General features: G+C 36.0%; 3 protein-coding genes and 1 pseudogene across 5 annotated transcripts; 2 read left to right on the forward strand and 2 right to left on the reverse strand.

The window, feature by feature from the left end:
• Positions 1-531: 531 nt before the first annotated feature.
• LOC133874388 (probable F-box protein At5g04010) lies at positions 532-1437 on the reverse strand. Its single transcript, XM_062312291.1, has one exon. It carries the CDS (start codon positions 1398-1400, stop codon positions 618-620), a length of 783 nt encoding a protein of 260 aa, XP_062168275.1. The 5' UTR covers positions 1401-1437; the 3' UTR covers positions 532-617.
• Positions 1438-2565: 1128 nt separating this feature from the next.
• Positions 2566-10524, forward strand: LOC133874051 (uncharacterized). The gene is made up of 14 exons (XM_062311885.1): positions 2566-2617; positions 2710-2811; positions 3020-3082; positions 3189-3262; positions 3367-3464; positions 3709-3760; positions 4292-4384; positions 4920-5030; positions 5398-5701; positions 6126-6574; positions 6738-6847; positions 7855-7913; positions 8001-8188; positions 10001-10524. Exons 1-14 carry the CDS (start codon positions 2569-2571, stop codon positions 10187-10189), a joined length of 1941 nt encoding a protein of 646 aa, XP_062167869.1. The 5' UTR covers positions 2566-2568; the 3' UTR covers positions 10190-10524.
• A 4725-nt stretch (positions 10525-15249) lies between these two features.
• Positions 15250-21172, forward strand: LOC133872463 (peptide chain release factor PrfB3, chloroplastic). 3 transcript variants are annotated; one of them, XM_062309970.1, is made up of 7 exons: positions 15481-15619; positions 16619-16875; positions 18131-18348; positions 18653-18853; positions 19204-19413; positions 19715-19883; positions 20876-21172. In XM_062309970.1, the coding sequence occupies exons 3-7, from the start codon at positions 18181-18183 to the stop codon at positions 21148-21150; spliced, it is 1023 nt and encodes a 340-aa protein (XP_062165954.1). In that variant the 5' UTR covers positions 15481-15619; positions 16619-16875; positions 18131-18180; the 3' UTR covers positions 21151-21172. The 3 variants fall into 3 exon arrangements, with proteins under 3 accessions (XP_062165953.1, XP_062165954.1, XP_062165955.1); XM_062309969.1 differs by lacking the exon at positions 16619-16875 and having other exon boundaries at positions 15250-15619; XM_062309971.1 differs by lacking the exons at positions 15481-15619; positions 16619-16875 and adding an exon at positions 16919-17372.
• Positions 21173-22351: 1179 nt separating this feature from the next.
• On the reverse strand, positions 22352-25038 carry LOC133872688 (short chain aldehyde dehydrogenase 1-like; annotated as a pseudogene).
• Between the last annotated feature and the right edge of the window lie 1805 nt (positions 25039-26843).

Below are 26843 nucleotides of genomic sequence, written 5' to 3' on the forward strand. Positions count from 1 at the left end.
AAGTCATTAATCCGAACTCAACACGATTAACTAAATGAGTTGGACGGATCATCCGTTAGGTTGACAGATCAACCTATTTAGCCAATTGAGTCATAAACATGTCATAATTAAATAGAGTGACAGGTTAAACATGTCATAATTAAATAGAGTGACAGGTTATAAACGGTTCAACATGTCATAAATGGGTTAGCAAGCCAAATTGATGATTTGACCCGTTTATAAACGTGTCATAAATGGGTTTATGACCTGAACCCCGTTTAGTCTAAACTCAAGTCCTGTAATTTTGTGTCGTTTCCGTGTCGAATTCGCATGTTATGTTAAAAATTATCAAACCTAATTAAAGGAAGTCTAATCAAAGCAAGCAAACAAGCTTTATATTAAAATTTCTTTCATTTTTTCGCTTTTCAAAATTACCAAATCAGTAAAACTACAAACGGACAAATCAACCTCACAAATCGAATGATGTGAGATGGGAGAAAATAATAATAATAAAAAAATAACAGAAAATGTATAGCTCGTCTCTGTTGAGAACAAATGGACCGAGCATGGCACCGAGTAATTTCCTTTCGTTCCAAAAAAAAAAAAGTGCTTCAAATCATTCAACGTGCTTGGTTACATTACACATCACAAGGAAGAAGAAAATGCTGGAGGTACCTTAGACCATCATCCACGCTTACATACCTCCAATTCACAATACTCAAAATCCCCACACTCACCTTCCTCGCCTTTACCTTCCCAACACCACCACTACTCTCCCTCCTCCCACAAAACCCCATCTTCAAATCCGCCACGATACCGCTCGCCGCCGCGCTAGAGCAACAGCCCGTTGACGGTAGCTCATCCGAGAACCACCCCTCGGACCCCGGAGATAAGCTCACCGTCCCCTCGCAATCCATCATCGTAAAAACCCCTCTCCACCCTCTCAAAACCACGTTCCACGTAATTTTTACACCCTCCAAAGCCTCGAACGCCGAGGAACGCTCGTAGTTCACATCGATATCGAACTTGAAGACCCCATTTGGGTCAACGAGCAGTTCTTCACAGGGTTTGGCGAGGCTCAAAATGCGAGACTTTTTGGTGAGGATGTTGACGGTGAAGATGAGGCTGCCGAGGGAAAGTCGGGGCTTGCAGGGCGTCCGGACGCGGCGCTTGGCGGCTGCGTGGCCAATGGCGTAGAGACGGTGGTGTGGAACGATGAAGTCGGTGATGAAATGTAGGTTGGAAATAGAAGGGAAATGGGTGTTGCAAATGGGCTTCCAGAGGTCGTCGGAGGACATGGAAATGGACCATGACTTGCACACGCAGGAGGCTACGGCTAGGCTTTTGGGGTCAAGGCGGTGAGCAACAAGCACAATGACTTCCCATGGAGGCGACACGGTGGCGGAGGGTGTGAGACACATGGGAATCAACTGCTTTGTTTGAAATCGAAAATGGCGTTCGTGGGCTTTGAGAGAAATGAGCGGTTTGCATGTGGATATATTATAATATATATATTTGTACAGGTTGGTTTGAGATTTGAAGGGTTTTGGGGGCGACACGTGCAGGACAGGGGTCTTTTGCATGGGCGTGAGTAGCCACGGTAGATTGGACGTCGTAGTGAACACGTGCACGTCGTCGTGGCGAAGCGTCTGAATGGTATACACGTGCACGTCATGGCTGCTCACGCGTCGCTTTTTCTTCTTTCTCAAGTCTGGACACTTTCTTACCACGTCGACTGATGTCGTGGCCACGTCCAATTAACAAAAGTTTACTTTATTTGGAATCTGATTCTGTGTGTTTGTGTGTTTTTTTTTTAATAAAAAATAAAAAGAAATAAAAATAATAATTGTTTTAATAATTGTATTTTTAGGTGGTAAAATACCATTTCTTTAAATGATGTTACACTTTAAATTAATCGATATGTCATGTTTTAAGTAATTTATATATATATATATATATATATATATATTTTAAACAATTGACTATTCATTATAAAAAGCCACATAAAATATATGATGTTAGACAATTTTCCGGCAAAAAAAAAAAATGTTTTGTATTTTATTTTTGAGGAAACTTTACTAACTCCTATAAAGTATAAAAACTTACATAAAATTTAAAAATTTATATCACTTTTGCAATCTTTTTCATAAAATTTTAAAATTCACAATTTAATTTTAGTGTCTCAAACTTTCAATTTTTTTATAATTTCACCTCTTTCATTAAGGTTTATGGTTAAATCAAAATGTCAAATGGTAAAATGACCCTAAGATCCTATAAACTTTATAAAATTATACTTAAATTATAATTAATTTTTTTTTTAAAAAAATAAGGGTATTTTGAAAAATTTTCACAATCCGTTAAGATTTAACGAAAAACCGTAATGGAGACGTGAGATTGCAAATTTATTAAAATTCGATGCATTAAATTAAGAATTTTTTAGTCTGTTTGAGCGTTTGATAAGTAAAAATAATTTTACAATTTTCTTTTCTTTTCTTTTAAAATTCCCACAAAAACTAGAACAATTGCATTTCCCGCCTATTTAAGGGGTTAACTTGCTATTCACACTTCCAAACGAAACCACACCAAACAATGGCGCGAAGAAAGAACTCCTCTTCGTCTTCCACTCCAATCTCAATCGGTAAATCACAGACAACAAAAAACCCTAACCCTAGTAATCGAATACTTTATTAAACCCATTCCTAATTTCTATTACATTTCCGTTTCTCACAGGTAACTGCGAGGTCACGGTCGAAGCAAGCAACTTCAGCTTCCAATCGGAACCCAACAGCCTCCAAATCTCACTCTCCAAAAGCGCAAGGATCAGAATCTCAGGTACTGATTCAACCCACTTACGGTTTGGTTCCACTGAATTTGCAGTTTTCGTTTGGTTGCCGAGAAAACGAAGGAAACTATGGAATTTACTGGAATTCAATAGGGGCAAGATTTGCAATGTTTCTCTTTTATTTTCCTACGTTTTCTTATGAACCAAACAAAGGGTTTGAAATGGGTTTTTTCTCATTTGGGTTGCTGTTTGAGGCAGTGATGGAAGAGATGAATAGAAAGAGCAGTAATGATCTTGGGGATTCGGATTCTGAAGGGAAAGGTACATTATGATTTGAACTGTGAAAATTTGTAGTTAATGTTTGATGCTTTAGAATTTTGGAGGTGTATTTATCAAATGAACTTATTTTTTTCTCTGGCTTATTTAGAGGAGGGGGAGAAAGTTTCTTTAATGCTACTTAATCCTAAGGACGTCGATAGCTGTACTAAATCTTATCTTCAGGTATGTCGCTCTATGTGTACGCACACACACGTGTACGTACTTGTGCTTGATACTTGAATTTATTAGGTAGAAAAGGGTACACTCTTTATCAATCCGTCTTGCAGGAAGTACTAAAGATGTACATGAAGGAGCTTCCCGCAATGAATTATGCTGCCAATACTGGAAAGCAATCGATGTTCCTGGAAAGATGTGTAACAAATGGGTATAAAAATGTCCCGCATTGCAAGCCTATGATGGTTTTGAAAGTTTCACCTCTTATTAAATCTTATGTGTGAACTATGATCATGCTAACTGAATGTCTATTACTGCATAATTACATATGCTTTTTGAAATTTGTAGCATGTCAGCTCTGCAGTTGATTAATATCTTTAAAAGGTGATACTAAGTTGCATTGCAAGGTCAAAGTAGCTTTCAATCATAAATCCTTATTTATTTATTTTCTGCAGGAAGTATTGCACGTTGCTTTTGAAATCCAACTCTTTGGGAGATTTCGGAGAGGTAGGTTCGCCATGCGGTTTTGTTCTGAGATGGTATCAGTGCCTTTTCAATTTAACTTCAAGGCGTGTTTAATAATGTATAAGTGAAAGGGGTGTTAACTTGTGCCTTGTAAATGAGTAATAGGAGCACTACGATATCAATTATATTTCAACAATATATGGTTTGTATTGAGCACAAATATGTATCCATTTCCACCTTTTTTTAAACACGACTCTGTGTGTGTTACTATTGAATGAGAATTTTTGCTATTGTTTCAAGCCAAACATTCATTGATATTGTGTTCTATGGGTGACATTCGAGAATGAATTAGTGCAAACAAAGAATAAATGTAGCTTATAGAAGCTTGTGAGGGCACAGTTACTTAAACAGGAGGCATAGTCGCATGCTCCTTGTGCCTTTCCCTATAAATTCTGCTATTTCCCTACCACGTTACTAAAATTTTGCATTTTCAGTCAGCACAGTGGAGATATATAGCTAGTTTCTTTAGTATGTTCACTTGGTTTTTGATTCTCTTTTATTGTAACTGTGCAGGTTATAGCTGCAATTACTTACCAAATAATCCCTGCTGATACTCAGCATGCTGAGATCCCCCTTGCTGCCGTTAGGTCAATTTACCAACACAAGGTATTTTCTTTTCTTTCATTTGCATTTCCAATTCCATGACATTTTGTGGTTTCTCATGGTTATAGATGTAATTAGATGTAAGCTGTTACCACTGCAAGGAATGGAATTGTATTCTAAAGAAACAACGTACAGTGTCTGGTTTGAGGACCAACTTTCACTCGCTTGGTTTCTTATCATATAATGGAGAAATTAAAGCAATTGCCTTTATCAGGACTGCCAAAACAGGGAAGCAAGGTTCATAGTGCAAAGAGAGGGATTTAGCAAGCTTACAACTTGAAAAGTTCATTTAACATGATTTAGTTCTTTGAGGGTACCCTAAATTTCAGATCTCTTTGTATTTCAAGATTCGATAACAAAATACATATTTTGAAGCATGCTTACACAACAAACAACTTGATGTTCACTTTGTTATGTTTTGCATATCTGTTTCTCATCCATATACTTTGAAGTCCTTCCCTCCCTTGTTTTTGTTGATCTAGTAGTACTTGTGCAACTCAAAGAGAAATTACTTGGTAAAGTTAATTGACATTTTCAGGGTTTTGGTTGCCTGTTGTACATGGAATTGAGAAGGAGACTGCAGAGTGTTGGCATTCGCACAATATTCTGTTGGGGAGACAAGGAATCTGAGGGGTTTTGGCTTAAACAGGTAATTAGTGACGAGAACTTGGTGAAACTTGGAGCAGCACAAAGTCATAGACTTGAAGGCGTAGCTGCTTGTTGGTTTGTGATTATTATTGTAAAATTATCTTTTCCTACATATACATACATACATATATATATATATATATATATATATATATATATATATATATATAGTGAAAATGGACAGAGTTGTGAGAGCAAGATTTTTGTTTATTTTTCATTTTTCTTTTCAAAGTTACACTTCATTGAGAAGGAAATTTCTAAAATAAAGTTATACCTTTCAGATTGTATGGTTAATTTTGTCAAAAAGCGTTGTTCTTGATTTCTATTTTGACTTTTTGTTCAAAAAAAAAAATTGATTGCAATTGCAGGGATTTGTATCAATAGCAGAGGTGGATGCCAAGGGTAGAGCTCGCAGGCTACCTATTAAAGCTGACATACGTAGAGCATTATGCTTTCCTGGTGGTTCAACCCTAATGGTTTCACATCTTAAAAAGGATTGTTCAGATAATTCTGCAGATTCGTTAAGATTGTCTTTGCCATTAAATTCTCATGAGAAGAATTCATCAACTGCTGCTTGTGGAGTTCAACAGCTTGGACCTTCTAGAAATGAAAAATTTTCAACTGAAGGGTTGTTGAATGATAGGCTCTCCAGAGAAGACAACAATTTAGGTGGTAGGTAGTAGTTATGTCATTTCTTTGAAAATTTCCAGTGGTTTCATAGTAGAGGGAATTAAAGACAACTGTGATCTTTGAACATCGTATTGGAGTTTCAGCATCATATGAACACTTGGTTTCTTCCTCTGGATGGATATCCTTATTAGAATACCAAGAAAATCAAAATGATCAGATACCTTAAAACCTCAAAATTGATCATATTATTTTTTGTCCTACCTCTGTAGACCCATATTCAAATGCTGTTAAAATTTGAGTGCATAAATATGTTTTGTGTAGTTTGGAAACATTAACTTGTTAAATATCTCTTTGCAAGCAAATCTTCATATGTTGTTGCAGTGATGTATGCAAACATGACTGTTTTCAAGAGATTCTTAGAGTTGGGATTCATTGCGTGGTTCTAAGGACCCACTTTCTTTTGCAGGAGCAGACTGCAACAAGATGACAGGTGGTGCAGAGCTATCCAAGAAAGGAGCTGATCCTAATGTGAAGCATTGTTCTTGTTCTACACAAGGTGCAAAGAGAAGGGTTTGGGAAGCCTCTTTATCCTCACTGAAGTCAAAAAAAGTAAAAGGAAGTCATTCAATTGACTGTCAGGTAGATTCTAACTGTGGCTTAGCTTTAGGAAGTGTTGAGAACGATTCTTGTTTTCAAGGATGTTCCTTGGAGACTTCAAAAAACAAATCTTTGGTGAGAGAAACTCCTAGAGTTCCTTTGAGTCTTAATTGTGTGGAAAAGATTGCTGAAGAACATGGATCAGTTAATGTAATGCCAGAAGCTTTGGCCAGCAAAGATTTTCAGTCAAAGGGAGAATGCTTTAGAATCATTTTAATGAATATTGCTGATGATGCTAAGAGAACTCATCTCATAAAGGTACACCCAGCCTATTTACCTTGTTTGGAATTAATCCCATATTGATTTCGTTGGGGATACATGTTTTATCTTATGAAAAGCATAAATTTCCATTTATTTTCGCGTATTACATGTAACATGTATATTTTTTTGTTGTTGAGCATTTTTTTTTTTTTCCATATAGGTAATTGAAGACCTTGGTGGTGCTGTGGTCTCTGATGGAAGTTCAAGCACACATGTTGTCACAGGAAAAGTGAGGAAAACACTGAATTTCTGCACTGCTCTGTCTTCAGGGTTAGTCTTATCCTCAAAAAGCAACGCCGCATGGATTCATATTCTTTGCTTTCATTGCTAAGCTTTATCACATTTACTATCTCACTGGATCTGCAGTGAGTGGTTACCTTGGACATTTCAGGCCACCCACTTTTTCTTTCTTTCTTTCTTTTTTATTTTTTTATTTTTTATTTTTTATTTTTTTAATTTAATAAGATTTTGTATGTCTCAATTATTCTCCTGAGGGGAGATCCTTGAAATCTGTATTTGTCTTGAAATCTTGATGTGAACTAACTGGTTTTCCATTTTTTCTTGATTATGTTCTGAATGTGGATTTTATCCCAAATTTTGTTTTCTCATACAGATTAATCGGAATGTCATCCAAAGTTAGGTCCTGTGCTATTGTTGTTTCCAAGTTGAACAGTGTTTTCTCTTTTTCCTTATTATTTTCAGTTATTTTTTGAACTTCATACTGAGGCATTTTTTGTTGTTCAATTCATGTAAGTTTGTACATTAGTGTTTTTAGTTACTCCTATTTTTATGTGATTCATATGGGGGACTGTAGTTTGTGAGAGATTATTAATAAAAAATTATCTATTTGAAAAAATAATTTGTCTGATGACCAGGAACATCAGATTTTTGTTCTTCCATTTGAACTCATTTCGATAATTCTTTTAGCTGCTTTGATAGTGTTAATATCAATTACAATGTCTAGACAACAAATTTTATTCTTGACAGTCACAATTACTTGGAAGAAAGACGAAAGAAATTGAAAAATTAATTGTAGATGCCTATTACCTGCAAGAGTAAGTTCCTTTGTGCTCAGCATTGTTATTTTGAGGATTTTTTTTTAGCTCCTATAAATTTCGTGTAGTTGGTTCTTATAAAGTATGGGTTTCTTCCTCTCAGAGTTTATTTATGTTGCTACTATTTTTCATGATTCCACAGAGTTTCATTCATTCATATGTATACATATTTTTGGTTATACATAGTGATTTGTAATTATTGAGGCATTGCCCATTATGCAGAGCTTGGATAGTTTCACCTAGTTGGTTAAAAGAAAGCTTCCGTGAAGGCAGATTTGTTGGTGAGTTAGGAGGACTAACTAGTTTTTTACTCATAATTATCTAAACAATCTAATATATCTTTTTGGTTTTCCACCTTAATTTACCAGATGAAGTACCCTACATATTGAATGATGAACAATATATGTTGAAGTACAGAGCTGAGCTAAAATGTGCAGTTCTCAGAGCAAAAGCAAGTCCTCAAGCTTTGCTCAAAGGGTATTATGTTTGCATAGCAACTCATGTTCAACCTGCTGCTAAGACCTTATCTGCCGTTGTCAGCTCTGCTGGTGGAGAGGTAAGTCCTAAGAAGCTTGGTAAGTTCTGAATATCGATTGTCTTGTAGATTGTATGTTATAGTTACAAATGCATTCTAGCGCATGTAAAAGCTACCAAAATGACAGGACGAATGAAATGCTTTTGAAAGTGAGGTTCGTGCTTTAGATTGTATTGATGATCTATACGTTTTTCAATGTCCAAAAGATGCTTAGAAAAGCTAAAAGATATGACAAAATCTCTAATCTTAATAAAATTCCATTTTTATCAGACAAGTTCATGCTCAAGTGACTTGAGCATTTGCAAGTTTTTCATCAAATGGTTCTTTTTTTTTTTTCCTCTCTTTGTAATTTGGTTGATATTTTACTGATATTCTTCTGAGAGTGATCAAGTGCACTATGCTTGAGCTTTACTAATCATCATCAAGTTGTGTTACTTGAATTCATAACTGATTGCGTTTGTTGTCTTTCGATCGGGTAAGAAGCAGGATCTTGCTTCTTAGGTTTGCCTATGGTTGCTAATTTAGTGAGAATTAGCGTAGGATTTTTGGAGGAATCCTAAGCCTCTTTGTCAAAGAATGAGTTTGAGGAATAATGTTCTCCATGTCTTTTATTGAATAAACGTCCCCTTTAAATAGAGGAACTACTTGACTGCTACTTGAATTAGAAAATATACTTCTACTCGTAAGTGAGATAGAAGATAGACTCCTTAAGCTACTTAGAGATAACTCTGACCTATGGAAATATAAATAAACTCCTACACGGACTATCCTACTGAACATGACTTAATTAAATACTATGCATGAGATATTCCCTATACTCCTATTATCATTACAAGTTGTGTGCTTGAGCTGTTATTGGATTTTTGGACTAGAGTACTATGCATTAGTCCTATGCTCCAACTACAAGATATAACCTAGTAGTACTCAGTGAGATAGGGTGGGCTGAACGTATCACTGCACAATGTTGTGGCAGATTTTTTTCTAGCACTTTTGCTGCTGTCGTATTTCCCAATACAAGGACATCTTTTAATGCCATTTTTACAATTCCAGGCAGGCTGTCTGAACACATACACATGCAACCCTTTTGATACATGTAAATAAACATCGATTGATTCACTTTGTGCTTTTGTTGGTTTACAACAATTTTTATTGCTTTAAATCAGCATACTACTTTCTCACTCACATGACTATTTATAATTTTCTTTACGGACTTTTCTATTTTTTTTTATTTTTGTAATATATATATATATATATATATATTTTCAACTCTATGTAGTCTCCATTTGGGCCCATTACTATACAAAGCCACTCATGGATTCTTGTGACTTTTACTATTACATTTTATATTATTATGATTTTTCTTCAACACAAAATCGAGTGGAACTGTGGAAGTTTGTTGCCTGTTTATGTCCACTAGGAGATTACATACATCTTCATATTTGTTGCAAAGAACTTATTGATCAAATCTTTTTTGTTTGCTTCCAATTTAGCTCACCTTGTTTTCAAAGAATTGTGAATCTGTTTTTATTTTTTGTCCCCTAAATTTTCGCCATGTCAATTTTGCATATGGCCTGCTGGTATAGAAGTTGTTCCTGTAATGAAACATTTAGATGGACCATTGTTTTTCGATTTCTGGTTTTCCGGCAACTCCTCTCCATTAAAGCTTGTCGGAAGAGAATGTCACCCATTATTTTGCTGCAAAAACACAGTTGAAATTGAAAATTTTGAACTTAGTCATCAAATTGATATCTTTAGGTAGGCAGACCTGGGGATGATGCTTATTGATATATATATCACTTATCATTATTAACTAACTATTGATTAAACATTCAGATTATTCGTGGACTGGATAAAGTGAAGGAAGCATCCAAAACTATCTTTGTGGCATGCGAAGAAGACATGGAACAAGCATTGTTGGCTGTAAAGAAAGGGATATGGACTTTCAGTAGTGAGTGGCTAATGAACTGCATAATGAGACAAGAGGTCGACTTGGAGGCTCCCCAATTTGCAGAGTCCCTGTAAGAAGACTTGCACAAATTTTGTACATCAACAGTTGAATGTAAAGCTCTATATATTTATTTCTTAATAAGGTGACCATAAAGGAGCCAGAAGCAGAAGAGGTCTATTAATTATTGCAAACCTATTTTTGCTATCCCAAGTGCACAGAAAGACAAGTACCTTGGCTGGAAAGTTCTTGGGATTAGGCCCTTTTTCTTTGTGATGGAAGTGAATACAGATGTTAAGGCTTCGTTTGTTTTGACGTCAAATGGTTGAGAGTTAGCCGCTATTATGGTTGGACACGAACTAACCATGGCTAGGACGGGAGACAGAATCCTTATACCTTCTTTTTTTTTTTTTTTTTTTTTTTTTTTTTTTTTTTTTTTTTTAAGTTTTATTTGTTTATTTGAATGCTATAATTGTTTTTTCATGTTATTTTCTTACTTATTTGATGGAAAGCACTAAGGAAGGTCTATTTACAAATACTCAAAACACAAATCTCGATTTCATTAAATTGGAAGATGTGGTCTCAATATTAAAAAACATAAAAGCACAAGAGAATCGTGACATAATTTTCGTAATTTTTTTCGTATATGTTACAAGTATTTTATTATTGCTCTATTGAAGATTTATCTTTCTCACCAATTACTCAACAAAATGTAATAAATCTTATAGGTATATGATCCGTCAGGTCTCTCAAAAACTTCAATTTTTTTTTTTTGTCTAAACAAACCCTTTGGAGTGGAATAAATCACAAATTGGAGCTGATATTACAAGTATTTCAACCTCAAACTTGGCTTTCATTTTTATTTAAAGAAAAAGTAGAATAATGTTAGATGTATTATAAAATTTTCTATTTCATTCCATTATATGCAAAACTAGACAATGGAATTATAGAACTCCTAAAATTCATAACGAGTTTCGCAATAATCTGTTAAAGCATTTTCAAAATTAGTATGTATATATATTTATTTTGTGTTTTGAGAATGTTTTGAAAGGAAGGTGTTAAAGAGCATTTAATGAAGATAGTCTCATATGAAAAAGAGAGAAACTGTAGTTAGCATTTATAAGGTCCAACACAATTTAAGCATTTAAAATAATGCTTTGGTATATACTCGTACGTTTATACACCGATAATAAGCTAGCTCAAATGCTGAAAAGACAAAAGTTCTCATCTAATAAGACTGGCTTAGAATTTGTTAAAACTGTGTTTTTCTGCTCCCAAGCTTTATTCCCTGAGCATAACAGAATGAGACTTGCTACACAGGGGATGCTCATCCGTCCCCTGTGAGCATTTTATTATAAAAAAATAATTTTTTATTACATATGGGTGATGGGGACGGATGACCAGCATTTCTCTAACAAAATTTGGGAGGCCAAATTTAACTTTTTTGATTCTAATTAATATTTTTTATTTTAAAAAAAAATGGTACCACGTCCAGGTGGGACGAACTCCTTTCCCAAAACCGCATATTCCCGCGCAAAATGTTGTCCAAGACTGCTGCATATAACACAAATAACTGATAAGATAACTTTTAAAAAGTAAAAAGGTAATAAAATTTTGAATATTTAGAAACGGAAAATGAAATAAAATATATTACAGAAGTTTAATTGCAGAGAAGCACAGATAATTTTAGAAGAAATAAGACCCAAGTAATGCTGCAAGCACAGATCGAGTTAAAAAAAAAAAAAAAAAATCAACAAAAAGAAAAGACAAAAGAAATCAAACCCATAAGCTTTATAAACATACGATTTGGTTTTTCATTACCCAATTAAGAGGCTTCAAGTATCCAATATTCATTTTCATTCTCCAAACATACCATCACCACTAACCATCACCCACAACATTCCCCATTTCCATTGCATAAGGGGGTGTTAGTGTGTTACGTTGTGAGAAAGAGAAAGACAGAGGAGATCGATTTAACTACGTACCCGAAACACCGACATCGTAACCGGACATGGTGGCATGATTATTAATAATATTGTCAAAAGCTGTTGGCACAAGGAGATGAAGAACAACAAGAAAGAGACTTTTGGTTTTGGACCATATTTATGCGTTAACTAGGGAGCTAGGGGCTTCTTTATATAGGCGATGGAGATTGGAGGAGGTTAATTCCCGGGACAGGAGAGCTCCAAAAAATAGACACGGCTTTCACGTGAACTACTGCTCTGTCTCTCTCTCTCTCCGGTCTCCACCTGCTCTTCACTGTTTTGTCAGGAAAATTCATTTCGCGTGAACCTGCGCTGTCACGGGCATGCAGTTTTTATTAACCTAATGCGATAATGGCCACCCTAAACAGCAACAATATTGAGGTAACCCAATCACCGTTCACTATTCTTAAAGAATATTTCTAGTAGCCTCATTAAAATGACCTTTTGATTATTTTGGTGAGTTAATTTTGTGAAATTTTTCAAAATGACTCTCCAACAGCCTCACCAATTTGGTGAAAAAATTTGATTAGTGAATAGTACTCACCATTAACAATGAGTAGGGGTGTGCAAAAAACCGTTGACCTGCACCAACCGCCCTGATTCGACCCTCAAAGGCCGATTTTCACGCTCATTTTTGCGGTCACGATTTGAGTTTTTGTCAAACTGTGAGGGGCGGGGCGGGTCAACTCTTCAATCTTCACTAGTGATTTTCTAGTGGTTCATTGTTTGGGTTTGCAGGTATTTTTAGATCTTCATGGGTGATTTGTTATAAGGCGCATAAATTAGGATTTGTTCTTGCTTTCTAGCTTTTCAATCGATGAGAAGTTCTCACTTTTTTTTTTTTTTTTTTCTCTTTGATTTTATGTTTCATTAATGTGCCTTATAGCCCTTATCTGACTTCAATTTTATTGATTTCGTTTTGGTTTTTGATTGGGATTTTGGGGGATTGCTTTGAATCTTAGGGTTTGATTCATCGAGCTTTTAGAGAAGATGAGAAAAACCGTCCCACCCCGCCCAACCCGCACAATCCACCCGAACCACCTTACCCCACACAGATACAAGTGATTTTCAGGGGGACACGAGTGTGAATTTCTAAATTCGCAGAGTTGTGGGGCGGGGGTAAAAAGGGCGGAAATTTACCCCATCCCGTGCACACCCTAATAGTGAGTACTGTTTACTCACCAAATCTATAAAAAAAAACTATCAAAACTTTATATCTTTTCCTTTTTTTATGGATTAAATACAATTCACCTCCCCCAAAGTTGGTACCCTTTTTTAATTTGGTTACTAAAGTTTAAAAATTTACAATGTACCCCTACAATTTTCAAAATTGTTAATGTCGCCATTTCTTAACATTTTTCCGTCTGATCCGACACAAATTGCATCCGCACGCACATGATTTTTTTGAGCCAAGCTTCTCCATTTTACCCTCACTCCAAAAAATCGTTGTTTTAATTTCCTTTCTTTCTCAAATTTTCGAGGAAACAAAACGGAGCATGGAAAGGAACAACCCCGAAACAAGTGGGAAGATAAAAATCAAAAGAAATCAGCTAGAAATCAGAAGAATCACGAACTTATATTCCAAAAAACAAGTAAAATACAACAATAAATTGCACCCTTTACATCTCAGATTCCAAATTGCACCCTTTACGTAAAAAAAAAAAAGATCTATAGCGTTCACGTTGACGACGACTCGTGGAGGGTTGTGGCCGGAGGCAACGCCGGCGATCTGATAGAGAATCGGTTCTGCCCATTCCACCATCGGATCAAAGATGGGTCCTGGACGAGGCGGATGATCAAAACGAATAAATACAAACAAATAATTTCAGAAAGAATTGATCAATACGAAACTATGCATTCTTCTTCACGGCTGTGATGTAAATTTATGCAGTCGTTCCCCATCTACCTCCAGCAAATTCTCTATGATTGCATCCGAAGCACACAGTAGGAATTCCGACCAATTCCTAAAAACCCAAAAAAAGAAAAGACAAAGAGATCGACAACATTAGATATATTCTTTTATAAACCAAATAACCAAACATGCGAAACAATTAAATAAAAATGTACCCGCTTGACGATGTGAATGTTGGGTTTGAGTCGGATGCTTTGATCACTATGGTTTGAGTCGGTTCCAAAATGTTGTGGGTTGGTTAATGCTTTGATCACTATGTATGTGAAATCCAGCGATGTTCTAGGTGCACGATTGGTGTTCGATAGAATGCCGATAAGAGATAAGATTTCTGGGTATTTTGAGAATGAACGAAAACGAAAACGAAATTAAAAACCAAATGAATGAAATTAAAATCCGTAGATTTCCAAAAAAAAGCTTAGGCAATTTCCAGTGGCGGAGGTTGGTTTGTTTCAGACCCAGCTGAAATGGTAACCCGACCCGGATATGAGTTTCAGACTCGGTTAAGGTAGGAGATGATGGCACGCGTGTATTTTGTTTCAGTGTAAACGTTTGTTTGTTTGTTTTTTTTTTTTTTTAAGGTCAATTCGGTAATTGACCAAGCCAAAATATGGGTAAAATGAAGATGTCTTAACCAAAAAAATCACGTGCTACGTACGTGATGCACATTACGTCTGGAATGACGGAAAAGTGTAACGGAATGGTAACATTGATAATTTTGAAAACTTTGAGGGGGCAAATTGTAAATTTTTAAACTTTGGTAACCAAATTGAAAACGGGTGACAACTTTGGGGGTTGAATTGTATTTAATCTTTATTTATTTATTTATTTATCTCTCATGCATCACACACGACCTTCATTTTGAAAAAAAGAAAAGAAAGAAAGATTATTTAAATAGAATAGTGATAGTGTATATCTAAAATGGTGAAGCTGCTGGAAATACTTTAAAAAAACAAATGACTAAAATAGTTAAAAATGGTTAGTAAAATTTGATGAGGCTTAAAGAATATTCACATTATTGGGGGAGGTTTTGAGGTGGCTTTTATTTTTAATTTTTAAATAAAAAAATTATTATTTTTTTAAATAATAAACAAGTTTCTATCTAAGCAAATTGTTTTGCCAAAATATTTTTCTTAATTTTTTTTTTTAAACTGAAGAATCAATTGGTCGCACCCTTCTTTGCCGGTTGTGTCCGCGGGAATTACGCCAAATTTATGGCCAATAGGCCTAGAAGAGAAAGAAAGAAATAGACAATGGCTAATGGTTGCACACTTGCACACTTGCACCGACCCAGCAGACAGACTCACCTTGAGGATAAGGCAAACAGAGTGAGCTTTCCAAGCTTGAAACGTGGACATACCCAACCCACGTCTCAAACGACACACTAGCGGAGTCCCCGTTCGAATTCGGAAGCGACCTCACCTGCTTCTCAATTACCAACACTTCGGTAATTATGGCGAAAGTGGCCGCAGAATTCGTTTCTGTAAGAGTAGCCATGACTTCTTCTTCTTCTTCTTCAAGAAAGAGCAACTCACAGACTCGGCTTCTTCTGCACTCCACAGTTCGAGCTTCTTATCCCATGGATGGCAATGACAAGTCCTACGACCAACTGGGTCTGTTCCCATCTCTCTCTCTCTCTCTCTCTCTCTCTCTCTCTCTCTATGTATATAACGTGCGTGTCTGTGCGCGCGCTAATGTTTGAACTTTTTTTTTTTTTTTTGGTTCTTGGTGCCAAATTTTGGAATTGGTAACATTGTTTCTTCGGAATTCACTGTGAGAGTTCAAATATGAAACTGGGCATGTCCGACTGTAGCTTGAATTAGATGGGTTTTTGCTAACACGTCCACTGTTCGAGACAATTTCTCAATTAAGTTTGCTTATGCGTTGTTTGGTTTTAAGAGTGCTGAGTTCGAAGTTTGACACTTTGTTATCTATGCCAGAAGGAAAGTTTTGGTTGAGAGGTTGGAACATTCTTTTTGATGAGCAAAGTGAGCTTTGTTGTTGTTTTTCTTTTCTTTTGGGTTTAATATCTTTTTGGAACCGCTTTCCTCGGTTTTAAAAGCAAGAGAGCTTTGTTTTTCCTCCTATGAGCAAGAATATTGTTTCCAATGCTAATGAAACGGTGCCTAGGAAATCCAAAATTTTCTTAGGCTAAAAGTTGGTTGTCTTACTTTGATTTGATCAATTTTTATTTTGTGGAACTGCAAGATTGGAGAAATGTGTGTTTTCTGCATAATTTTCACCAACACAGCGTAGCTTGGTGTTGTTAATGACTTATCGCTCAAATATTGTGATTCTTTGTGCTGTTATATTTGACCTTTGCAATAAGATATACTTCGCGAGGGTTTGTTTGAATGTTGATATTAGTACGTGGATGATTGAATTGAAGGGTAAAATGCATTAGCACCCTCTGTGTTTTGATGATGTTTCCATCAAGATTCCATAGGTTTACAATCTTTCTTTTCAATTTTTCCAATGACATACCCTATGCTACTGAATTGTTTTAATCAATACCTTTCCTCACTATATCATACCAGCAATTAATTTCAAACTTCCATTTTGCTTTATTATTATTAGTACTCTTAAAAAAATTACAATTACATTGGTTATAGGAAAAAAAAATCGGAAGTGCTTGATCATCCTCCACATCCAAGTGAAGCAAGTGGAGTTGCTGAGAGCGAGGCCTGATATTTGGGAGTTTGTGGCAGAAGAGGATGGCAAGCATGGTGTGGGACTTGGGATGAGGGGAGAAGTAGAGGAGATGGGTGAGTTAGAGGGAGAGGGAGTATGTGTGGGACTGCTTGTAGAGGTTGAAGAAGGTTGGCTGGTCGTTGGTGGGGGACATGAGATTTCAACTGCTTTTGCACAGGTTGTTTCTTATTGAAAATTAAAGATTGGTTTTCTCAGTTTCTTTTAAGACCCATCTTGTTCTATGAATTTTGGCCATTGTACTGTTTGTTGAAGGTACTGGAGAAGCTTTCTGATATCATTTTCTATATTTTATGGCCCTGCAATGATTGAACAAGACGAATTTGGATGGGATTTATTGAAATTTCCTAGTAGATTAGTAGACTGGGATCTTTCTTGTGGGGGCCGTGCTGAATGCCTCTTCAACCTCTACAAGCAGTCCCACCCAAGCTCCCTATCCACCCAGCTCGCCCATCTCCTCCAGTCCTCCCCTCGCCCCTCTCCCTGCACCATGTCCGCCATCCTTCTCTGCTGCCAACTTACTTATGCATTTCCCTGAACCGACTCCACTTGCACCTCTTGGATGTGGAGGGTTGAAATTTGGTTCCCACATGACATGATATAATTGGTCAATAAATCACATGCATGAGGGAAGGAGTTGATTTGTACACTTAACAGGTGGGATGTGAAGTGATTAATTGAAAATCCAGGGGGTCCATAGAATACCATCAAACACAGAGGGTGTTAGCACATTTTACCGAAAGTTGAGTGGGCACTGTAGTATCAGCTTATTTCATAGTAACTAAAATTTAGGTGCTTGGGTTGGCTTGGATTTGACCATGGATATGCGAATCTGAGAAAATCCTAATCAATGAATTTAAGGAGAAAATATGTAAGAGGGCTTTGCCTTTTTTCTTATTCATTAAAAAAAAAAAAATGAATTTAAGGAGAAAATATGTAAGGCTGAAGCTAGCTACCATCAAAGTGGATCTGACTGGAAAAAAAAGAAACCATTTTAAAGTGGGAGATGCTTGGGCACATGCAGCCAGTGTCAAATTCCTATTACTTATTCGTTTCAGTATTCCAGACTAAAATACATATCGGTAACTTTTGATGATTCAAAGTAATTCTAGTAAATTTCCCATATTGTACTGTATGTTCCCTATGCTAATGGGTTCATGTGTCACTTGTGGGAACATATACATCTCTTTTCCGTTGTGGCCCTTGGTGTGTGGGCATAGGCATATTCCTTTTACAGAACGAAAACAACTCTTGGAAGTTGGTTGCCAATTTGTCGTTGCCACTTCAACAAAGCCTAATCAGAAATAAGTTCTTTGTTACCCTTGTGGGTAATTTGTTTATATTGTGATACCTCACTGCTGTATATTTTTACCTCTTTCTAGGATTGGAATTGACAGCTGGAACTTTTTTTAAAGGTTTGTTTTCATTGAAAAAGAAGATTGAAGATGCAGTTATCCGTGCTGAGATGCTTGCACCATCTGCCCTGGAACTTGAGGAAGCAAGACAGATCAAGCAGGAAGAAATGATACGCGAGTCTAACCTGTGGGATGATCCAGCTAAATCCGATAAAATCCTTGTCAAATTAGCTGATATTGCCAAAGTGGTTGATTCTCTCAAAGACCTAACATATAAGGTGATGTACATCTGTTATTTTCCTTGTATTTTTTACAAAAGATTTTGCATTTACTTTACAGAGACGTACCTGGTGTGGCAATCATCGGAGGGCTGGGTGTATCATTGGAGACTAAAAAGTATACTTTTGTCTACCTGGACTTAGCATAATCAGCTAGTTTCATGCCTCTAGATTTTCTCAGATTTGATATGCAGGCACATAGACATGAATTTGCATTATACTGCATTATGCATAAGTTGCTGGATTTATGTTTTGTTCTTTTCTAGAACAAGGTGGGGATTTGAATTTTAGCTAATATCTGCAGGTGGAAGATGCAAAGCTGATCACGGAGTTGGCTGAGAACAATGTTATTGACTATGGGCTTTTTAAGCAAGCGTATAATGCATCTTTAGATGTGGGAAAGTTTTTGGATCAGTATAGGATGTCCAAGCTTCTTAAGGGGCTGTATGACGTGGAGGGAGCATGTGTAATTATTAATGCTGGATCTGGAGGCATTTACCCTGAGGTTTGAGAAATCATGTTTTTCTTTTTATCCTTACATTGACTGGAGCTGTACCTTGTGCATTTATTGACCATTGTTAGAATTGACATGTTAGTGTTGTTGCATGCCTGCTACCTTGCTTCTGCAGTTTTATTAACTTTTGGGGTGACTGGTTAAAAAACAATGGATGTTAGAACTTATGTTTCACTCTTTAAAAGTTGTCCAAGTTAATTCTGCTTTTGTAAGAATAGAAGCTAAAAAGAAGTTGAATTGAAATTCTTGGGTCTCATACAGCATTGGCGTTATAATTCTCAATTTATTGTTCTCTCTCTATCTCTCTAACTTCATTTTTTTTTTTTAATCTCCTCATACAGATCTGGGCAGAAAAACTCCTAAGTATGTATAGCAAATGGGCCAAAAAGCAAGGTTACACGGGAAGAGTTGTTGAGAAGTATCCTTCAAAGAGTGGTGGCATCAAGTCGGCCACAATAGAGTTTGAATTTGAGTTTGCTTATGGCTATCTTTTAGGGGAGAAGGGTGTTCACTACATGATAGGTTCTCAAAATGGATCTGTTCAACATGAGGTATGACTACTGGTTCCTTTCTGCCCTACACATAACAGAAGTTATTTTAATTACTCTTGCTTTTGCGTAAAAAAGGATCCACCGAAAAAAAAGATCCCCATTTTTGTTCTAAATAGGTTTTCCAGTCCTCCAGCTCATGCTTTGAGTGTTTGTATTGGATTATGCGCCCATCCATGCGTTACTGGTGGTTTATGACAGTAGATCTAGGTTGCAAACTAGTAACTCAATTGGCTTCCCTTTCCCTGTTTTTTAACCTTCTTGGCTATTAAATATCTATTAAGCAAATATGAAAATCTTGCAGGCTTTTGCAGCATGTGTGGACGTTGTTCCTCTCTTTCTTAAAACAGCTTGTGACCTACAAATTGACGATGGAGATTTGGTTGTCTCACCACCCTTAATAGAGCAAAGTGGAACTAAACCAACCATCTGCATTCAGCATATTCCGACTGGCATACAAGTTCAATCCTCAGGTGTTTACTTCTTATGTCATATTTGTTTATATTGCTAGCATTCTCAGGTACTTAATGATTTACCAACAGTCACAATAAAGTAATATTCTTCATATCGAGATTTGTTGAAGCAAACAGCTAAGACTCAAGATGACATGCGGGCGAACATACATGCGAATGCGTACACACACACAAACGCAGACATGGAAGAGTGGGGGAGGAGTTTTATTAATGGTTCTACTGCCAGAACTTAGTTCATGCTAGAAATTGCATTATATGGTTTTATTGTATGTTTAGAACCAACTTGAGTAGTGGTCCCAAGCTGAAGTAGATTATTTGAAGGGTGAACATACTTGCTTAATTAAGTACTTTTTTCCCTTAAGTTTTTCCAGAGAGGGCATTTGAAAAAGTGTACTACATTAGCGCCAGTGTTTTTTTACCCTTGAGGGCGCTTCCAAACTTCTAAAAGGTCTTTCAGAATCTTGCTATTGCTTTATATTTGTCAAAATTACTTAAATAAGTATCGGTTATCAACATATGGAAGGTGTGATTAACATGACCTCAGTGCAAAATGAAAGTAACTGAATGCAGAAAATTCTCTCTTTCTTGTTTCTGTCAACTCAGCAGTTATGTCTAGATCTCTTAAGGCTTTCTTTGAGGCAGTGGTGGGGAAGGGGGGCAAAAATAAAATGCATTATTGTGCTTGAGGTGACAACCAAAAATTAAGAAAAGACACAGAAAAGAATCTAAAAATAGGCAACTTCTGGTTGCTTAGTGCCTTAATCCTTGTAATGGAGCAGGTTTCAAGCCTACATTAAGCTTTTCACACATCCAAAACTTATGAGCTAGATGTAAGAACAATTAATTCACTTCCAAACCACTGGCACCAATCCGATTTTCTTGTAGAGAAAAGTTTGGTGAGCACTTTCAACATTACTTTGCAAAGTAGATAATTAGATTTTCAAATTGATCTGTGGATATTCCTCACCAGGTTCTATCTATTTTATTTGCAGGTGAGAGGAACCACTTTGCAAATAAGATCAAGGCCCTTAATCGATTGAAAGCCAAACTTCTTGTAATAGCGAGGGAGCAAGAAGTTTCCAGTGTAAGTAGCATAAAGAGAGATGCCATTGTCGATTTGTGGCAAACAGAAACTCGAAGGTATGTCTCTCATCCATACAAGCTAGTACAAGATGTGAAAACTGGCATCCAATTGCCGGACCTAAATTCCGTTTTGGATGGAAATATTGAACCTCTTATTGAAGCTCATATCAATATAAGATGGTGATAATCCACCTTTTTTTTTTATATATATATTTTTTTTATTAGGATTTAGGAGTCGGACATTTGATATGATCTGATCCACCCTTTTTCAATTGATGGGTTAGTCATCCGATATGGTCCAATTTACACTCTTCCTACTTTTATGGAGCTGCTGCTATGCTTTCCCTTATAATTTTGCAATTTTATAAATCTGGGAGTTTATCGACATCTTTATTTGGCAACTTATCCTGACTTTCATGTTTAAAAAGTGTCCATTACTGCCAAGAAGGATTCTAACTGCAAAACTTAATTTTTACTGATTTGTTTTCAGTTTCATCATACTATATGACTATTGACCAACAACCCATGTCAATTTTCTTCAGTCTTTGCAATTGAGCATTTTTTAGGCATCTTGGGTGGCACATCACCACCTTTGATTAATTCAATACATATTACGTCAACATGACTACGTCTATCCTAAAGTGCAGCTGAAAATTCTAGTTCCTTTTTTTCCCCTCCAAGAAAAATATTGGGTCGGTTTTTTGGCATTCGTGCCTCAAACCAATGGGCCCGCATCTTCCGAAGCATTGCCCCCGTGTACTTTCGTTCTTAGTTTAATTTTTGGGTTGCCCAGCCCTTGTTGCGTAATTTATTTCTTGTTGTAATTTTGTTTCATGTATATAAAAAAAATAAAAAAAAAATATTGGGTCATACCTCTGACACTTTTTTCATATAGATATTTTAAACACATAAGTTTGTAGGTATAAATCGGCATTTGGAATGATAAAAAAATATATTGTTTATCTCTATATAATTTGTTAAAGAAAGAGCAAAATAATTAGTCTTTCCTGGACACTTTTTGAAAGGATTTTTTATTTTTTTAATAGTTTCTATATCAATTTCTTGCAGCGTAACACAAGTCCTCCCCACACTTTATAATTCAATTAATGCCAACTAACTGATTACCTACCTGAAGCAACAGTAATTTCTAGTCTGGATGTGACTTCTTTTTTGGTGATTTCATACACTCCAAGCAAATACTTCAACCGTTGACTGACCCATGCGCTGTTGCCTTCACCTTGATGGAATACATTGCAATTGCAGGCAGTCAAACAAACAGAATGTCAACAATTACATGAATTATCATATTATTCGAATAAAATATATGCATATCTTTTATACGGAGATGGACAAGAGATTAATATAAGATGAAAGCAAAACATTTATCATATATATAATATTGGGTTTTTATTAGAAAAATGCTCTTCTTTGGCGTCCCTAATAGCTTTGTTGGTGGTGCTACGAGTCTACGACTGCCATCCAAAACTAGGTTGAGGTCACTCACGTTCTTGACTCATCGCTCGCCAAGAGCAATGCTACCTCTGCAATATCGTCTGTCTCAAACACCACCCCTTTCAGATTTGTCGAGGAACAAATCATGTCTTCCAACGTCTTCTTATCATGTATTCCAGTCACATACCTTAGCAAAAGAGTGGCCACGCCGGCTGGTGATACGCAATTGACTCTAATTCCATACTGTCCCAACTACGCATTCAAATTCTTGCTTAGTCCCACCAGCGCATGCTTGGACACCGCGTAGATGTGCAGGGTAGCTCCATGTATCACCGACGCAATGCTTGATGTGAATAGAATGCTGCCATTTTTTACTGGAATCGTTACTTTGGCACTGTATTTGGCCGCCAGGAATCCCCCCAAGACATTCACGTTTAATACCCTGCTGAATTTCTCGCAATGGCCAGAAGTTTAAGATGCCCTCATCAGCGTGGCATGCTTTGAGACCACAGTGTTGACAGCATTTTGGACATCAGATTCGCTGGTAACATCGCAATGGACATAGGAGGTCGTGCCATCATTGGTGCTTATGTCGTGGCAAACGGAGTGACCAAGGTTGTCTTGGACGTCAGCAATGATAACCTTAGCACCATGTTGAACGAATAGCCTTGTCATTGTCCCGCCAATTCCACTGGCGGGCTTTAATCGGCACAAGTTAGCTTCTAAATTCTTCTTACACAGAGATTACTCTCCTACTAAACCCACAATTAATAAGGCTTCTGAAAAAACTGCAATAGGCATCCCCATTGCAGTAGCTTTGAACTAGCAGAAATTAAAGTGCATTTTTTTATAGGAAGCCAAGCAATAAAAGCATGTTTAGGAATGAAAAGAGGAAACCAAACTAACTTCCACCAATCCACAAAGACACTGTTACCTCTTGGCAATGGGAGCTAGCAAGGAAGCACCTTTCATCTTTAACTTTCAATGTGAAGATCAGGTGTTATGGAGGGCTAATTTCTACCAAACCAACAACATTTTCTCCTTGTGTGGGGGCTCCAGCGGACGAGGGTGTCAACTGTGATGTTTTACAAGGAAAATGGCTCTGTTTATTTCTACCAATCCAACAGCATTTTATGGTTGATGAAGTTCTTTGGAAAAACATTTAAAATATTTTATAAAGGTGGAAACAAATAGAAAGGTTAAATACAATTCACCCCCCAAAGTTGTACCCCTTTTTCAATCTTGCCTCAAATCTTTAAAAACTTGCAATGTGGCATAATGAAGTTTCCCGATTTTTCAATGTGGCCAATGCATTAGTAATTTTCTTTAGGCCAGACAGAATGGACGTCACGTGCTTCATTAAAAGATCACTTATCTTGAAATAAAAGTCATTAAAAGACTCTTCTTCCAACATCCTAATTCCTTCAAATTGAGAAACTAACATTTGAAGTTTTGCAGATTTTACAAGTTTAGTACCTTCATATGTGGTTTCTAAGATCTCCTATGCTTCCCTAAACAGTATCACAATGAGAAATTTGTGAGAGTCCATTCAGCAATTGTCGTCTCTCGTGGAGTCCATCCGGTTTCAACAATATGCCAAACTTCTATTGATTTTAGAAAAAAATTTGATGTGGGATTTCCAATAGCCATAATTAGAGCCATCAAAGGAGGGATCAGAGTTAAGAGGAAAAGACATAATAAGAGAAGTCAAGGATTACACACAGGAAATTAATCCAACAAGAGTGAACCCGCTCTGATACCAATTAAAAATAAATATAGACTCTTATGCAACCTCAACCAACCAAATATCCAAAGCAGTAAAGATAAATAATACAAATATTTGGTCATGAATTTGAAACTCTTTGCACCAAAGAGAAAAACCACTTCGGGACAGCTAAACCCAGGAAATCAATTATTAGAAGAAATAGCTAATTACAAGAAGTTCGTATTCACAACTCTTTGCAGTAGCCACTCTCTTGAATTCTAACAAGCGCCTACTTGTCTACCTCTCTCCCAGACTCGTTTAGAGAGTTTCTTCAATTGATCCCTTAACTGAAGATCCTCTACAATTAGACTTCAATGGTTGAACGGTTGAACAACAAATACAAAACTCACTCTAAGAGAGAGAAATGAAATAGTTTAAGCCTAAAAACCTTCTCTTAGCACAATAAAATTATCTACTAGAATCCTTAAAGAAACCCTGCTTAGAAACAATTTTAAATAGGCTCTGGAAACCCTAAAATAAGTCTGGAATGCGTTTCTAGGTGGCGGTGTCCAGACATGTCTAAAGTGTGTCTGGACATGTATCAGAAAGTAAACTTTATGTGAAACGTGTCCGGACATTTGCAAAAAAAACTTTTATGTGTCCGTTGTCTTGTCTTGTGTGTCCGAATATCTTGCAAAACAGAGACTTTCTAGAAGTTGCGTTCGCTTGGCTGTCCAGACATCTTTGAGAACATGACCTTACTGTAAGTTGCATTCGTTGGGCTGTCCGAACATGTTGAGAACATAAACTTACTGTCAATCGTGTTCATACATGGCTTGAGGCTGTTCGGACATCTTGCTGAAGATGAACTTTCTGTAACTTGTGTTCAGACACGGCTTCTGGCTGTTTGGACATAGTGCAGGAAAACCAAAAAATTAGGAACAATTATTTATGCAGAATATTTTTCAAATCAATGCTCTTTCCTTTCTTGATTAATATTCTGAATACCCTTCTTATTCAGCTCTTTCATTTATTGATTAATATTCTGCAATATTCTTCTCATTCGGACATTTCATTTCTTGATTAATATTCTTGCAATATTTCTTCTTATTCGACTCTTTCTTTGCTTGAAAAATATTCTTGCAAGATTCTTCTGAAAGTCTTCTGAGTGATCTGAGTCCCAAGTTCTTCAACAATTAAGTAACATTTTGTCATCAGAATGTAACCAACATTAAAAACCAACAAATTGGTCCGGGTCCTGGACCTTGGGTGAATTTTTTGGATCTATCAATATGAAAATAAAATAGTCTATAATTTTTTAGAGCAATAAAATTTAGATTGAGTGGCCATTGCAATCTAAATTTTCTAATGTTACTTTCAAAGCCACTTTAGATATTGGACTTGTTCATTGATGGAAGCTAAGCCGGATTTTGTAGAAAGTAGACAAAATTAGCTGGAAAGTTATGATTGGAGTTAAATGTGGTCACGTTTTTCTGCAAGAGTGATAAGCCAAGCACCCTAATTTGGGCAAGGACTGTGGATGATTCTCAATTAACTGGATAACCGGTTTTTATACATTGTTAATTTTTTTTTTTTTTTTTTTTTTTTTTTTTTTTTTTTTTTTTTTTTTAATCCAATGTCTAACCATTCAATATTCAATGCTAAATAATAAATACTACTAGACGTGTATAATTTCATTTACCATTTACTATTTATTTATCTCAATGAGCTCACAATCAAGTCCACAGATTAAATAAAATAATTACAAATAAAATCAAACAAACAAATATTATAAAATATAATGACAATTGTATTGTAATTAAAATATAATGACAATTAAAAAAATACTAAATTCTCGTATTAAAAAACTTAAGATAACTCATTCCTTAAATTATGGTTTGGTGGGAGTAGGCCAAGAGGGAAGTAGGTGGTTGTGGGGATCATGATAGAGAAGTCGATAATACTTGCCACGATTTTAATTAGTGTTGGCATAAATACACCTACATTATTCATATCAAATATGAAAGAGCCATTCTAATGGAATTGCCGAGTAAAATAGCTACATACTTTTTTTAATTTGTTCTTTAAATTTGACGTCGCTTTTAAAATTATAATTGAATTTATGATGAATTATTATTGAATTTTGATTTTAAAAGCTATATTAATTTTAAGAAAAAAAAAAAAGATAAAAAAATAATATATAACATTACTCGAAATTGCATGACATTTGTCCCTAATCAACTATATATACCATGTATAACTAATGTGTTTCGAGTGTGTTTGATGAAGCTCTCATTCTTTATCCCTTTGCTAACAAAGCTGCATGTGAAGTTGGATATAATTGAATTAATAATATTATACCTTCAAATAGTGTACAACTTTTTTACAACTTAGTGACGTTGCATGTCGTCATGTAATTTGAGTGTATTACATTTATTTTTAGTAGTTGATGTAACTTCAATCACATGTTAATATGCGTTAACAAGTTGTAAAAAAGTTATAGAGTAGTTGTAGATCTAGCATTACCCAAATTGAACATTTTAGCAACTCGTGAAAAAGGATTATAGTTGTACTCTGTTAGAATATTAATTAAGTGTTTAAAATTCATCATTTCTTATTAGCTTATAATTTTGGGACAACGTTTTAAATCTACAAAGGTCGTTGTACAGATTTGACAGCTTGACGGCCACCGCTAAGGCCGCCATATCACCACCACTTTT

This window comes from Alnus glutinosa, chromosome 7, assembly GCF_958979055.1.
Source record: "Alnus glutinosa chromosome 7, dhAlnGlut1.1, whole genome shotgun sequence".
Classification (NCBI taxonomy): Eukaryota; Viridiplantae; Streptophyta; class Magnoliopsida; order Fagales; family Betulaceae; genus Alnus; species Alnus glutinosa.

What these genes read in the sequence shown, in the direction of transcription:
- LOC133872463 (XM_062309969.1), top strand. Translation starts at nt 15,460, where the DNA reads ATGGCGAAAGTGGCCGCAGAATTCGTTTCTGTAAGAGTAGCCATGACT. An exon ending in TCAAAGACCTAACATATAAG is followed by an intron (nt 18,349 to 18,652) that starts GTGATGTACATC and finishes TAATATCTGCAG; the next exon opens with GTGGAAGATGCAAAGCTGAT. An exon ending in CTGGAGGCATTTACCCTGAG is followed by an intron (nt 18,854 to 19,203) that starts GTTTGAGAAATC and finishes CTCCTCATACAG; the next exon opens with ATCTGGGCAGAAAAACTCCT.
- LOC133874388 (XM_062312291.1), bottom strand. Translation starts at nt 1,400, where the DNA reads ATGTGTCTCACACCCTCCGCCACCGTGTCGCCTCCATGGGAAGTCATT.
- LOC133874051 (XM_062311885.1), top strand. Translation starts at nt 2,569, where the DNA reads ATGGCGCGAAGAAAGAACTCCTCTTCGTCTTCCACTCCAATCTCAATC. An exon ending in TTCCACTCCAATCTCAATCG is followed by an intron (nt 2,618 to 2,709) that starts GTAAATCACAGA and finishes CGTTTCTCACAG; the next exon opens with GTAACTGCGAGGTCACGGTC. An exon ending in GGTCAATTTACCAACACAAG is followed by an intron (nt 4,385 to 4,919) that starts GTATTTTCTTTT and finishes TGACATTTTCAG; the next exon opens with GGTTTTGGTTGCCTGTTGTA.